Genomic DNA, 14,007 nt, shown 5'->3' on the forward strand with positions numbered 1-14,007 from the left:
GTATTGTCTATCGAAGGGCTATCACTACTCCGATTGACAGCATGGAATATTACTACTTAAGATACCTGCCATGTGTATAACTCTCTCCTATAACTAATTGTCAGATAGAAGCTAAATCAGCCCCAGTGGGTCTGGCAGCGCTGAGTATTTGATTACTTAGTTGAAAATTATTAATTGGTTCCAGCAATCTAATGCTGCAATCGCCCCCAACTCAGCCATCATCTCCTCCATCTCACAATGCCTGCTCCCAGAGGCTGTCCCTCGCAGCGCAAGAGGAAGTTCAGCCGTCGCACTCGATCCGGATGCCAAACATGTAGAATCCGACGGGTCAAATGCGACGAAGCACTCCCGGTCTGTCGCAACTGCACTTCCACCGGCCGCAATTGCGATGGATACGCAGTGGTTCAGCTTCCGGTGTCTACCAGATTTCGTACCCCGGCCACTCCCCAGTTGAATCCCAGTCTGCATCTCGGAGGGAAAACCGCGGACGAAAAGCACTGTTTCAACTTCTTTCTGACCCGCACGAGGCCCATGCTCGTGAGTTGCTTCAACTCCGAATTGTGGGCGCCGATCCTGCGGCTGGCAGAGCATGACTCCTCCGTCTGTCACGCTGTCATCGCTTTCAGTTCATTGCATCGTGCTACACTGACGGCCCCGTTGGCTTCGTTTCCTGGCAGGGACAGCCCGTACCGGTAGTTTGCATTGCAGCAATATGGACAAGGGCCGGGGTTCGTTACGGAAGCGCCTCAATTCCAACGATCCTCAGATGAGATATGTCTGTCCTGTCTGCTGCCTTTGTCTTCATGCTGTTTGAGTTTTTAGAAAGCAATTACAATGGCGCTCTCGTGCATTCGGAAAATGGGGTCACCATCCTGGCGAACCAAAAGGCCCATGCTGCCCGCATGTTCCTGCTTGATACAACCCTAACTCGGACAGAGGCTGCTTCGTCCTTCGACACAGCCCTGATCAAGACCTTTGCCCACATGGAGGTCCAGTCTAGCTATTTCGATGCCTCCCAGCTCGCAATGAGGAATTGCCCGACTGATGGACACTTGATCCACATTGACTACAGCAACTCCAAATTTCACAGCGTTGAAGACGCGAAGCAGACGCTCGACCCGTTCCTGAACAATGCCTTTCGGATCCGCACCCTGGCAGAAGGCCTTCTGCGCAATCAGAAAAACGACTACAATGGCTATCTGGACCTTCTCATCGAGCAGCACAAGATGCAGACGCAGCTACAACTACACATGGCTGCTTTTGACGAGTTCCGATCGCGCTATGAGCCGACCAACCCCAAGGACGTGCGAAGCTTCCTGATCTTCCGACTTCATCATGTCATTCTGGGCTTGAATGCCAAAACGGTAGCAAGTCTATCGGAGATGATGTACGACGACTACGCTGCTGAGTGGGAAGAAACGCTCAGCCTCTGCACGGAGATCACCAGGAGCCTCGAGTGCGAATTCGTCGGAGCCATGCCCAACCTGGTCATGGACGTCCGCGTCACTCTGCCCCTATGCTGGATGTGTTTCAAATGCCGGGATCTTCGCCTCAGGAACAGAGCATTCAGTCTGCTACGATCATGGCCGCATCATGAAGGTCTCAACCATTCCACCATTATCGTTAACATGGCGGGACATATCATGTCCGTGGAGGAGGAAGGTTCCGATCCTGTAGTTGGCTTCATCCCCGAGTCTGCTAGAGTGAGAGACATGACGTTGGAGTTCGCGGAGGACTGGAAGTCGGGTACATTGGTCTACGCACTGTCTGAGCCTGAGAAGGATCAACTAGAGTTTCATAGACGCTGGTTTAAGATGGAGCTGTAGCACTTTCATTGCAGGGATATGCATACGACGAATTTAAAAATAGATTCCGTACTTGTTCGTTATCACTCACAGGGAGACGGTGCCGGACCCTTCAAACATACCCATGCCTATTTAATTCTTATTTACTTTTCCTGTTGAGAGCTCTGCGTCTGAGGTAGAAGAGGCACGAGAGGTGATTTCTGCCAAATCTGTCAATCAAATCAGGCTCTCATGGAGGATGTTCCTATATATGTACCTCTACGTACTTGATTTCCTAGGACCGCGAGGCTACCCTCAAGGGAGCAACAACCTTAATCCCGTGAATCGCCTTGAAGGCCCAGGGAAGAGAAAGGAAATCCCGGGGGAGGAAACTACCATAGGAACTGCCAGGCACCAGGTCTTGGCGATGGTAGCCGTGAGGGTAGGTCAAGGCACTACCACCACTACTACCCCTGTGACTACCGTGGGATGGAGCAGTCGGGATGGTAGCTGGGATGGTAGCCAATGTTGGTAGTATATAAGGACGCTTATTGGCACTGTATCTAGCTTTCCTATCTTCATGATCAATACAATTGTTATTCCAGAGTAACCAGTTCTAAGTTATCTTTGCGAACCAACTCGCCTAGCACTTACTCTACAAGATCAGTATACGTATTGATCTTGGCCTCGCTCCTCGAAACCAGACTCCACCCCGACCGTGACTAGTCTTCATACTAGTTGAACGTGATCGCAACGCAAGGTACGTATCAGGAAGTCAACCGAGTTCAGTTCGGAAGTCCGGGATTAGAGGCCCGGGGTTAGGAAGGCTTGAGAGGTCAACCTTCCATAACACCCAGGAAATCTAGTATGTATAGGTACATATATAGGATCAGAACCGTTCATCTACTTGTGGCTGCCTGAATAATTGGAAAGGGGACCCTGGCCATGCGTAATAGAGTTGGTACCTTGGGAATGTTTTCCCAAAGAGAGCCGGCTTTGTAGCCGTGTGACCTGAGGCCGACATCTCCTCGCCGGAATCCCCTCGCCGGAGCTGCGGGAGGTGACTTTACATCCCTCCCCCCGAAGTGCAGTGTCGATCGACACTGCACTTCAGGGGATGGGATTTTAGCGGGGTGAGGTGAACTTTTGTGCAGAGTACGGCTCGCGTCACCACGCTCAAAGTTCACCTCACCCCGCTATCTGTGTTATATTACCTAATAAGGTATAGCGCCGGAGCGGAATTACTATTGTACGCGAGTTGCCACTGAAGGGCCCTCGCACCACAGACTGAGCAGACATGCAATTCTACCATATTCAACCTCACGTCAAAACGTTGAGCTACCCCTACGGAAATACCAATAATCCGACACGGTGCTTCCGTTCGGCGCCATTTTGGCCACAGCGCCGCGGGAGACGTCAGGAAAGTTCGTGAGTGGGTTGAAATCAATTGATTATGTAGTTAAATGAAACTTTAGCTTATAAATTAGAGTGTAGCGATACTTTTGTTGGGTTATTCCATTTACGTGCCACCGTCCATGGGCCTAAATTCTATTGGCTAAAATAGGTCATATGTTGTCTCCAAGATAGTCTCTGTCAGGCTCCTGCCAACAAACACTTGTTGCAAGTAATAACTCTTATAATTGATGTCAATGCACATCCACCCATGGATTGGGATGATTCAAGGCCGAAGATACAACCTCAGGTACGGCTAATCCGAGCCAATCAACCATCAATGTTGCAGCCTGCGGGCATATATTCCGATAAACTTAAGAATGACTGAATATCAGCTCACGGAAACTACTTCCGTGCTCTGGGAAAGATGATGCAGGTGTAGTCGGTGAGAGGACCCTCCACCTTCGCCCTCCGATGTACGCTTTTTGACGTTTGATTTCACCCACAATCAACACAAGACGGACCGAAAAAAAATCCATTACAAAAGCCCAGGGACAAGATGTATGGAGACGGCGATTATGGAATCGTACTTCGGCCTGGAGAAGGGGAATGGAAACTTCTGGACCGGCACACCACACCCTACCCTATGCTCCGGGACGCTCTAGGAATCACCACAAGTCCCAATGTCTTTACCCCAGCTCAACAATACGAGTGTCCTTCCCATATAGGTATGCAAACCCGAAGCTAGCTTCTTACTCCCAGGAATTTCGGGTCAAATAGCTAACCTTCTCATGTGCTTTATTCAACAGGCCGCATGCTCCAGGACCACGATGATCTCCGCGAAGTCCAAAAGACTTTATCCTTATTGGAAGACATACATGACCACCAAGTTCTGGAGTGGAAGCCAGAAGCCCTAATAAAATCATGTCTCGCTGCCGAGAGGTTGAACTTTGAGGGGAGATCCTCTGGTAGTCCACTGTTACCAAAACCCGACTTTGCGCGGCTGCCTCGCCCGCTTCGCTACGCCAAGGGTTCTGACGTATATGCTGGCTTCCAACACAAAGAGCAAAACTGTTATGTGCAATTTGACATCCATAACGGTATTTTCTTTGGTGAAAGGCTGTGGAACATAGGCCTCGCCGTGTATTATACCGAGCCAGAGCAAGTAAGATGGGACATCAAACATTGTGCGTGTGGGATGAGTATGGTTTCTCTTCTAAAATGCATTACGTGCAGATTAATATCTAACTAATCCTATGTAGGAGTAAGCCAGCTAGCCCGAAAGGAGCGCGAAGGTGAGCAAAACGTTGACATGTATGGGCTTGTCACAAGCGGCGATATCATGCAGTTCCACAAGCTAAACGACAACGGAGAACTGCAATCATCTCCAGTCCTTTTGATAGCAAGTGATGGGCCTGAGTGTCCCGGCGGCAAAGGTCTGGTTTTGGCCTGGTCCTATCTACGGGAGATTATCCATGTCATTCAACAGAAAGCACGACCGCCATCACCAGACAAACCCGGACCTTTTAGGGACGCGCGGATTTTTGAACTTGAACGTATGATAATGAGAAGCAGATGGCGCCTCACACCCGATGGAAATCCGATAGAAGGCCCACGTAGTGAGCGATCCAAACGTGAGGCCATGTACTTGAGAGGAGCTGCGAGGGATCCAGGGGACCCGGAGTTGCAATGCGAAGACGAATCTGAAGACGAATCTGAAGACGAATCTGAGGAGGACGAGGATAGTAATCCAAGATTGCGAGATAGTGAGCCCAGTGACGATTTCGCTGACATCCGGAAGGGTAAGCTTGTTGATGACTATTTGCTTGTTTGAAAACATTACTATCTGGCTTTTTAACTCCTCCAGTCTTTGCGCATGGTCATGTTTTGATGGTTGTGTTGATGTTTACGAGGGCCTGAGCGAATTACGCGCAATACCTAGGTAGACAGAGACTGGCTTGTTTGACTTTTGTTTAGCTACATTATGCATTAAAGAGGCCATCTGTGATTGACGCTAGGATTGATGGTACCATTCCAGCCCCGATAGGCAGTCGTCGTGCTCAAACTGAATATCTGGAAACGCGCGGCGTCACGACAGACTTATACAGATATATATCTGGAGGGCACTACTGCAGAAATATAAAGATAGATATTAATATACAGTATATAGTACTTTGAAGAAGTTACTACTCATAAGACCCTGGAATACTTCTGCAAGCCTTGGAAGTTAACCAAATAGAACGTATAATAGAGTCTATTTCTTAGCAAGTTTAATTTCTGCTTTACTTATCAGAAACGAGGGGTCTCCTCAGCCTCTGGCGGAGTTCTCCAAACCAGCTCGAGAGCCCGACAGATCCGTGTGTGACCAATAATAATAATAATATGGGGGCGCACTGGCGCTCAACAGACGAAGAAGAAGAAACAGAGAGATGGTAATTGGGGCTGGCAGCGAAGGTGGTGAATCATCGGGGAGCTTTTGGGCACCCTCGCGACCGTCCCTATTACGGAGTATGGGAATAATCACTTGTCTGCTCATTCGTTCAACGTCTGCGTTGTGAACGTTGAGAAGCTCATTGAGGTGAAGAAAGCCTATGATCCCGAAAACGTGTTCAAGAAATGGTACTGACTCGTCGAGGAGACGTCCACTCCATGAAGGCCCCGGTAGGCGTGGCAGATAACCAGATATTTATACTATTCGTCGATGTATTTATTGTTAACTGCCTTCGATACCTTCGTGTTGCTAAGCGTCATTCTTCGTGGTCCCAAGACTCCCCGCAGTGCAGTGTGCACTCGGAATACAGTCGCTGATGCAACGAAAGGCCTCGAGTGGCGAGAAACAGTCTGTCCCTCTTCTGTTGAGTTGAGACCTCGAATGAGGAACCATTTATTCGACACCACGGAATGGCGAGCTGCCAGGATCGCGATATCTTCGTTTCTCAGAGAGATAATAACAGCGAAAGTACGACGCGCAAGCAGCATGCCAATGGTACTTTCAAAGACCAAAGATCGCAAGCACAAAAGACCTCACGCCATCGGGAGTGCAGTTCCAAAATCCTCCAAATGCAAATACTTTCGGCCATCCACAGCATATTCCCTCTGGGGAAGGAGCTGTCATTCGAACGATCCCATGAGGGGTGGATGCCGCAATTCTTAGGGCTTTTCCAGCGCAAGCCACAGACAGATCCAGAGCCCACCGCCATGCCCTAAAACTGTGACCTCTCCCCGATTTCTAATCTCGGTCGAAATACGTCCACAGCGACGAGGGGCAAGGTCCCAAAAATCGGGTCTAGCCGCCCAAGGCGATTCCTGCAGAGTTTGCCGCCAGGCCCCGAAGGAAGCAATAATTGACTGATTGATTGCCGATCGGACCGCCATGCACGCGTCCCGGACAAATTCTCAAACTCCGGGCTCGAGCGCTGAAGAACAGGAAGCGTGAAGTTAGGCGAGCTGTTGGGCGACCGTATGACTCCTACACCGCTAGATTGGGCCTCTTCGCTTCTGCGGGCGCCATTTGGGCATTGCGGTGGGAAACGTGTTCTCGCGGATTCTGTGGAGAGAAATGAAACAGATGGAATTCATCGTATCTAAGGAACGCCGAATTGCCCATTGCGTCGTGCACCATTATTATAGACAGTAAGTAATAAAGCCGTAATGATTCGTCAAATCTAACAGGACCGGGTCAAAGCCACGGCATCCAGGATCGCACCGCGTCGAACCGGGCCTGGGTTTTCCACTGGAGGTTTACAAACAGTGGAGAGAGGAGAAACGTGTCTTCACCCCACGACGTGCCGTCGAGAGAACAGTATCGCCGGTCAAACTCTTGGATCAACGCCCCTAGCTTAGCGAGCTCAGCCCGTAAGACTGTAGCTTGTGCGACTTGCTCTTTACGATGATCAGACGGGGATGTGGGAGCAGACAATGCGGTCGGCGGCAGCTGGATCATCTGCCTCTGCTGCTCGATCTGGTCAAAGGCAAGTACCATTTGGAACAGAAGCGCAATGAGCTCGACCAGCAGGATCATCCCTGCCTTATGCTGCGGGGCTGAGCATTCGAGAACGGTCGTGCATAGAGCCATGTTAGCTCGGTGCTCCGCAAGAAATTCGTTCATAACAAAGGCGCTGCGCTGCTTGGGGTTGTTCATCTCCGCTACCTTGTAGCCAATGGTTTGTCGACAGCAACATGAACCAAGCGAGGCCGTCGAGGGCGCAGTGGAGAGGGTCCTGAGATTGCTGTCCCGGGAGGCTGGAGGCGAGATGGGGCTGAGCGGAATCGTCATCGTCGGCAAAGCCATGGGTGGTCCAACGAATGGCTGCACCGGCGACGAAGGCGAGTTTGCATCGCCGAGAGGAAATGAAAAAGGAGGCTGGTCGCCAAGGGTGGGCTCGAAGCTGTTGAATGGCAAAATGCCACCGAGGCCATCAGTCATGGTCGTCCCGCCGCAGAGGTCGCTGTTCCAGTTCGAGAAATACGGTGCTTGTCCGGCAATATCGACTACCGTAGCCGGGAAAATATCCGAAGGTGCAGGCGATGGGAGAGAAGTAGGTCTCTTCTTCGCGACCGGCCGATCAGCTTCGTCCGGCTGAGATTCGGGTCGTGGACGTTTCGTCCCACGAAGAGAGACCCCGTAGACGCAGGTGGTCTTTCGCGAAGCACACCGCCGGCAAGTTGGTCTATCCTTGGAGCACCTCACCTTCGCTTGGTTGCAATTTCCGCATGAGGTTCGGAGGGGAGGGTCGTCCGCGCTCGTAGATGCGGTAGCAGCAGAGGGGGACTGTTTTGGAGCTGGCATGTCGGCCAAGGGCAAGGCATTCATCTCAGTGCGAGTGGGTGTCGACATATCCAATGACGGTCTTGATGGTGCAGTCTGCTTCTGAATCCAAACAGTCTGGTTCATTATTCAATGGAGATCGAAGGGCAGATGCAGGAGGGGGGAGCTGGTCGAGGCTCTTTATAAGCGCCCGGGACGCCATCCCTTTGTCCAAGGCATCGTCCAGCTGGACCGCTCCTCTCATCGCTTGCAGTGGATTAGAAATATGCTTGATTGGTAGATCAACCAGCGCCATGGAAGAATGATCTGCAGTTGCAGAGACCCCCAGTCAGTCAAGAGCTTCCGAAGGGAACTTCACCTTTTCCCTTTCTTGTCGCTTCTCTCTTCCTTCCTAAGCCCAGCGATTCACGAGTTGCCAACTGCGAGGTTAGTTATGACCTGAGCTAGCCTTCAGTGGGCCTCTGCGAGTCGATCACCCAGCTCTGATTTCCCAAGACCTTAGCCAGCTGTTCGCTGAACAGATGTTCACGCCAATGGATTGGTTGGCGGACTGCTATCATGTCGATCCGGGTCCACATCTGTGGCTATCTTTGGTGTCAGCGCAGCGGAAAGAACGCCAGAGATCGACTCAAAGGCACATAATCCCTGTCAAGCGCCGGAAGTCTATTGGAATGCTCGAGTTTGGGAGGTCGGAGCCCTGGCAGATACTTGTATGGTGACAGGAGGCAGGCTGCATCATGCACAAGTGACAGAAAAACTTGTCTTGTCCCCTGCAAGCTAATCACAGTAATACGAACAGCTCAATAGAGGGGTTTTTCGATGCTGTCTGGGCTGGAGCGGGAGTGATCCATCGCCTTCTGCGCTTGTCAGGACAAAGCGTGGCTGTCTGGCGGAAAGCAGAATGACGGCCATCCGCCAAAATCAGGAGCTAGCAAGGAAGCTTTCGCAAGCAGCACCAAGCTAATGCTTTCATGATCGTCGCCCCCAAACCACACAATGTTCGATGCTTGCTAGCTGGCGATCCACCACGTGATATCCAGGGCATTTCGATTTTGAAGACAATATCCAGGGCTGACCCAAGGTTCGATGTGATGCATGTAACCCAAAGATTGTGGCGCCCGGTCCGTACGTCATAGATATTCGTCCCGTGCAGACCGACGCCTTCTGGCTCGGCTGGAAGCGTAATCAAAGATCCTGACCGTCTGATCAGGCCTAGATCCCTGCAAGCAAAGCAATAAAAGGCCGAGAGAGAATACGGGGTGGATAAGGTGAAGATGTGTATCTCTGATTGGTAGTCAAGGTATTTCTCGCAAGATTTCAGATGGGTGGAAGCCCCTTCCCCGCCGACAGTGCGAGATTTTGCTCAATTGGCTGTCACTTGGACTGGAAGACTGTGGGGATTTCATGTCACTCACTGATCAAAAGGTGAGCGGCCGCCGTCAGAATCTTTCTGTTCCCTGAGTCATGTTTGAGCTTTGCACTTGCGGTTTTAATGGCTGGCTCGATCCACCGATTCATCGGGCCAGAGTGTACGCCTCTCGGAGTGGTGAGTGCTAACCGGCCTTCCGCGCATCGATCTGATATCATGCGGGACAAACAATTCCTTCCGGCTTAGCAGCAAACATGCGACTTCGGCAGTTGTCCGGGATCCTGCTACCCTTAATGGTAAGGAATGTGAGAAGCGGTGACGAGTGCAAGCCCTACATCGGATGTCCGGTGTCGCTACCGAACGGTAAAAGCCAATTACAATGGAACGGAGATGTTAAGCCGGTATGATTGACACGGCTCAGTCACTTCCTCCTCGACAGAAAGAAGAGGTCACCAGCGTCGCTTGCTTGCTCGGCAGGATCGGTTGCAGGAGCAATCCTGGCAAAGAGAAGCCATTCGCAGAGCGGATTTTGGCCAATCCTGCAGCAAAATATGCAAGGAGATAAATAGCTCTCAGAGATGGCCGTTTAGCCAATCGAGAGTCCAGTTTAGGGCCAAGAACTCGAACATCGACTCTCGCGGCCAATAACGAGTAAATTTGAATCCTTCCACGACGCTGATTGAAGAAAATGACGATCCAGTAAATTTCGAGATCCGGAGCCAGTGCACCCTTGGAGTGCAGCTCAAGCGCAGCCTGAGCTAGCCTCCAGACCCGATCGTTCGCGATGACGGTCCGATTTGTAGTCTTTCTTCCCAAATGATCATGGCGGACACGGTCCGAGCCCGGGTGGGGACTGGGACAAGGAGGATGACGAAGGAATCTGGTCCATACGGCTCCAATAGCCTGCAGGCTTTTCTCATCGCAGATCTCCAACCCAGCGGCGCTCCACAGCGCAGCGCAGTCCACCCAGTCGAGGCTCAATCGATATCATTGTACCAAAACCACAAAGGGCTTCTTCAGCGTCAATCCCTTCAGAATTTATCGGCATATCCCGCGCGCCACGCGGCAGGACAATCGTTAGTCCTGATCCTTGCACCGATCTCTGAATCTTGAGGCACAATGGGCGAGATGCCCCAAGCCTCATGAACCACTTGCTTGGCATCAGCCAGCCTCGCAGCTGCACGGTCTTCGGATCCCAGGACATGGCCTACCAGAGGAGAGCCACAAAGAGTGTCCGCCCGATGTCGGTCAAAGTGACAGCTGCAATTCCCCATCTCCTCTCCTATGGTGACGGAAGCACCAAGCGTCATGACGATCCAGCATGCACGGGCGAAGGAAATCCGACAGTTGCTTTTTCCGAGCTTATCGAGCACGCTTTTTCCTTTCCCACCGAAGCGAAGGACCGTATTCCGCGCGCCCAAAGACTGAACCGCTTCCAAGGCCCTGGGTCGCCGTTCAGTGAATGCTTGAACGCTGGTAACTCAATCTGGATGCCATCACGAAGACTCAACGACAGGGCTAATCAGGGGCTCCGGAAAGACCATTCGGAATCAAGATACGCCCCGTATGGAACAAGAGCGTCATCCGCACAACGAGGATGGGGAGGAGCAAGGAACGAAAGTGAAAGGACACAAAACGCCCCGCCGAAATGATTCCTCAGGCACAAATTGGTCTGCTGGCGATGCCCCAGTCGCGCCTGTCGTATCACTCACCTCCAGGAGCGAGACAAGTTAAGGCAGAACATATCATTTCGAGCCTCCCAAGCCACCAGATTGACAAGGCCGAAGTCCGTTTGCCCCCATACGTTGTTGCGGCGATTAGTGATGGATATACACCCACGAGTCGAGACGTGCTCTCCAGTAACTCCTGTGGTTCGCACCAATTGGCTCTGGGTCCGTTTATCGGCGCTTTTACATCACGTGGCGTCCGATATCGCCAGGCTGCGAGTCTTGCAAGTCGCGCTGAACAACGAGAGCACGCCTGAAAAGAGAGAGAGAGCTGGCACTGGAAATTCCGGGAGGGTGTCCATTGTCTAGATTTTCCTGGGTGAGCTATGTCACTCGTCCGTCGAACGCCAACCCGTCTGTTGCCCCTCCCATGGCCTGCCCGCCCTCCGACAAGAACAATGGCGACAAAAGACTGGAGTGCGCAACAGTATCTCAAGTTCGAGGCAGAACGCACACGGCCTTCCCACGACCTTCTTGCGCAAGTTCCATTGAAGTCACCAAAGCGTGTGGTAGATCTAGGCTGTGGACCTGGCAACTCAACCGCAGTTCTCCGCGCTCAGTATCCGGACGCCCATTTAACGGGGATGGACTCGTCCCCCGATATGATTCGAAAGGCACGCACAACGCTGCCGAACGTCGAATTTACGGTAGAGGATTTAAGGACCTATGCTCCCCAAGAGTCGGTGGACGTTTTCTTCTCCAATGCTGTGTTCCAGTGGCTTCCGCGGAATGAACGGCTTCAGGTGATCAGACGCCTGATGGAATCGCAGCCTTCAGGCGGCGTGTTTGCTTTGCAGGTTCCTGATAACTTGACTGAGCCGTCTCATGCTGCCATGCGAGAGACGGCCATGAACGGTCCCTGGGCGCAAACCCTGAGTACTTCGGGGCGTGACCGCTTCCAGTCCCCGCAAGAAATTTACGATGAGCTGAAGCCCATCTGCGCGGATGTAAATATCTGGCACACACATTACTACCACTCCCTTGAGAACCATGAAGCTATGGTGGAATGGGTGAAAGGGACTGGTCTCCGACCGTTTATCGACCCCCTGTCCCCTGCCGACAAAGACTCCTTCCTGAAATCTTATCTCGGCCGCCTCGAACAAGTGTACCCGAAGTCGGTCGATGGGAGGGTACTCCTACGGTACCCGCGACTGTTTGTGGTTGCTGTCCGGAAGTAGATGACGTGGGCGGAGCCATGCATATCAGAGAGCACATTTTAACTCTGATCTAGACTGGTCAACCGACTGGTTGTTGTTGTCGACTCAGTGCCCCCGCGTCTTGCATGCGTGTCGTACAAAAATCCGGAACCTCCTCATCAAGCCCACACAAGGGGAAGAATGCTACCAGGATCCTCCAGAGGACTTCTCTAGTTTTTTTGCCCAGGGATGAAGCTGATCTTCAATGCAAATTAAGCTTATCCTCAGCATTGGAGCTTATCGCAAGGAACTTGGTCAGCGGGCTCCGTTCCGCACCAAATCGGCAACTCCTATCAAATCGCTTGTTTTCGCCACGGTGATGCTTTACAAATCCACTATGTCGGTTTCGCGTTAGCCTCCAGCCGAAGAGGAGCTCATGAAGCCATCTGCATGGCCAATAATGGAATACCTATCGTCGGACCCAGACCCAGGCCCATTCCACGGGCCAGAGTGGGCCACCCAGCAAACGATCACGACATTTTCTCAACAGCCAGTGCAGAAAAAAAAAAATTCCAAATTTCTCAAGATTGCCAAAAGCGCCAGACTTCAAAGGACAGTAGAAAATGCCCGCCCCCAGCGAATCCATGCTGCCATGGGTCCATCCTTATCTGGCGCAGAGCGTACACCCCATCAAAGGCCGCCAACTGCAAGCCTCGAGGCCGATTCAAAGAGGCGAGGTCCTCCTTATCGACCCACCGTACGCGATCATTCCAACTCCATCTCCAGCCTCACCCGTAGACACCACGGAAAACCCTCTCCTCTGCAGCAATCCCCAATGCAATCGCCCCGTCCCTCAGAGCACCGGAACCCCCTGTGCAAACCGCTGCACCACGCACGTAGCCTGGTGCGATGACACCTGTCGCGCCACGGACGAACCCCGCCATCTCTTCGAATGCGCATGGCTAAGCAAATACGCCCTCTCCCTTCGCTCAAAATGGGGCGAGTACAATTTCGGCATGCTCTGGTTGATCGTCCGAATACTCGCACGGCGGTACGCCCCCCAAACCGAGGTTCAATCCCCCGATTGCGATGACGACGACGACGACGACGACGACGACCGCCGCACTTCCAGCGTGCCCCCCGAGTCCCTCTTATCAAATTTCAAATCCGGCTGGGAAGCAATCGAATCCCTCTGCGGAACGACGGAGACTTGGTCGCACGCCCAAATACGGGAATGGGGCATGCTTGTGAAGAAATACCTCAGCAAATCCTCTATCCCACATAATCTGTCGAACAGCGATATCCTCGCCCTCATTTGCAGGGAAGAGGCGAATTCGTTCGGCCTCTACCCTCGGGAAACGGGGATATTCCCGCCTGCTTCTGCTCCAGTCGGTAGAGGGGAGCAGTTCGGTGCGGCCGTGTATCCGCGGGCCTCTATTGCGAACCATTCATGCTGTCCGAATGTGAGATTCTCCTAAAACCGCCAATTGTCGTACTTCTTGTCACCAGCTTCTTTCATTATCAGGTCAAAAGCTAACGGCAATACAGGTAATCCATAAGCCTGACAAACAGTGCCGAATGGTCTTCACGGCTGGGCGAGACATCGTTGCCGGCGAGGAGTGCTGTATTTCGTACTTCGATATGACGCAGTATAAAGAGCTCAAAGAGCGACGGGAGCATCTGCAGGGTTTATTTAGGTTCAAATGTGGGTGTCCGAGGTGTGCTGCCGAGGATGTGCCTGATGAGGGGACAAAGTGGGATGCTTTTCCTGGGTTCGAGTGAGTTGGGGTTGGTTGTATATATTCGAGAGCAAGGTTGGTCTGGCAACAAG

At 52.1% G+C, this 14,007-nt stretch overlaps 5 protein-coding genes across 5 annotated transcripts; 4 read left to right on the forward strand and 1 right to left on the reverse strand.

Moving 5' to 3' along the window:
- Positions 1-237: 237 nt before the first annotated feature.
- Positions 238-1,826, forward strand: BJX67DRAFT_371941 (Zn(II)2Cys6 transcription factor domain-containing protein; the record flags this gene model as incomplete). The annotated part of the gene is made up of 2 exons (XM_071031168.1): positions 238-692; positions 827-1,826. 2 exons carry the CDS (start codon positions 238-240, stop codon positions 1,824-1,826), a joined length of 1,455 nt encoding a protein of 484 aa, XP_070886599.1.
- A 1,552-nt stretch (positions 1,827-3,378) lies between these two features.
- Positions 3,379-5,274, forward strand: BJX67DRAFT_352715 (uncharacterized protein). Its single transcript, XM_071029057.1, is given in 6 exon segments — positions 3,379-3,486; positions 3,572-3,621; positions 3,695-3,904; positions 3,986-4,378; positions 4,439-4,886; positions 4,899-5,274. The coding sequence occupies 6 exon segments, from the start codon at positions 3,428-3,430 to the stop codon at positions 5,008-5,010; spliced, it is 1,272 nt and encodes a 423-aa protein (XP_070886600.1). The 5' UTR covers positions 3,379-3,427; the 3' UTR covers positions 5,011-5,274.
- Positions 5,275-5,821: 547 nt separating this feature from the next.
- Positions 5,822-6,736, forward strand: BJX67DRAFT_352717 (uncharacterized protein). The gene has a single exon (XM_071029058.1). It carries the CDS (start codon positions 5,878-5,880, stop codon positions 6,328-6,330), a length of 453 nt encoding a protein of 150 aa, XP_070886601.1. The 5' UTR covers positions 5,822-5,877; the 3' UTR covers positions 6,331-6,736.
- Positions 6,737-6,855: 119 nt separating this feature from the next.
- Positions 6,856-7,965, reverse strand: BJX67DRAFT_371942 (Zn(II)2Cys6 transcription factor domain-containing protein; the record flags this gene model as incomplete). Its single annotated transcript, XM_071031169.1, has 1 exon — positions 6,856-7,965. One exon carries the CDS (start codon positions 7,963-7,965, stop codon positions 6,856-6,858), a length of 1,110 nt encoding a protein of 369 aa, XP_070886602.1.
- A 3,473-nt stretch (positions 7,966-11,438) lies between these two features.
- Positions 11,439-13,958, forward strand: BJX67DRAFT_371943 (S-adenosyl-L-methionine-dependent methyltransferase; the record flags this gene model as incomplete). The annotated part of the gene is made up of 4 exons (XM_071031170.1): positions 11,439-12,154; positions 12,473-12,686; positions 12,797-13,639; positions 13,725-13,958. The coding sequence occupies 4 exons, from the start codon at positions 11,439-11,441 to the stop codon at positions 13,956-13,958; spliced, it is 2,007 nt and encodes a 668-aa protein (XP_070886603.1).
- Positions 13,959-14,007: the final 49 nt, after the last annotated feature.

The sequence above is a fragment of the Aspergillus lucknowensis genome (assembly GCF_044049455.1).
Source record: "Aspergillus lucknowensis strain CBS 449.75 chromosome Unknown BJX67scaffold_18, whole genome shotgun sequence".
Lineage (NCBI taxonomy): Eukaryota > Fungi > Ascomycota > Eurotiomycetes > Eurotiales > Aspergillaceae > Aspergillus > Aspergillus lucknowensis.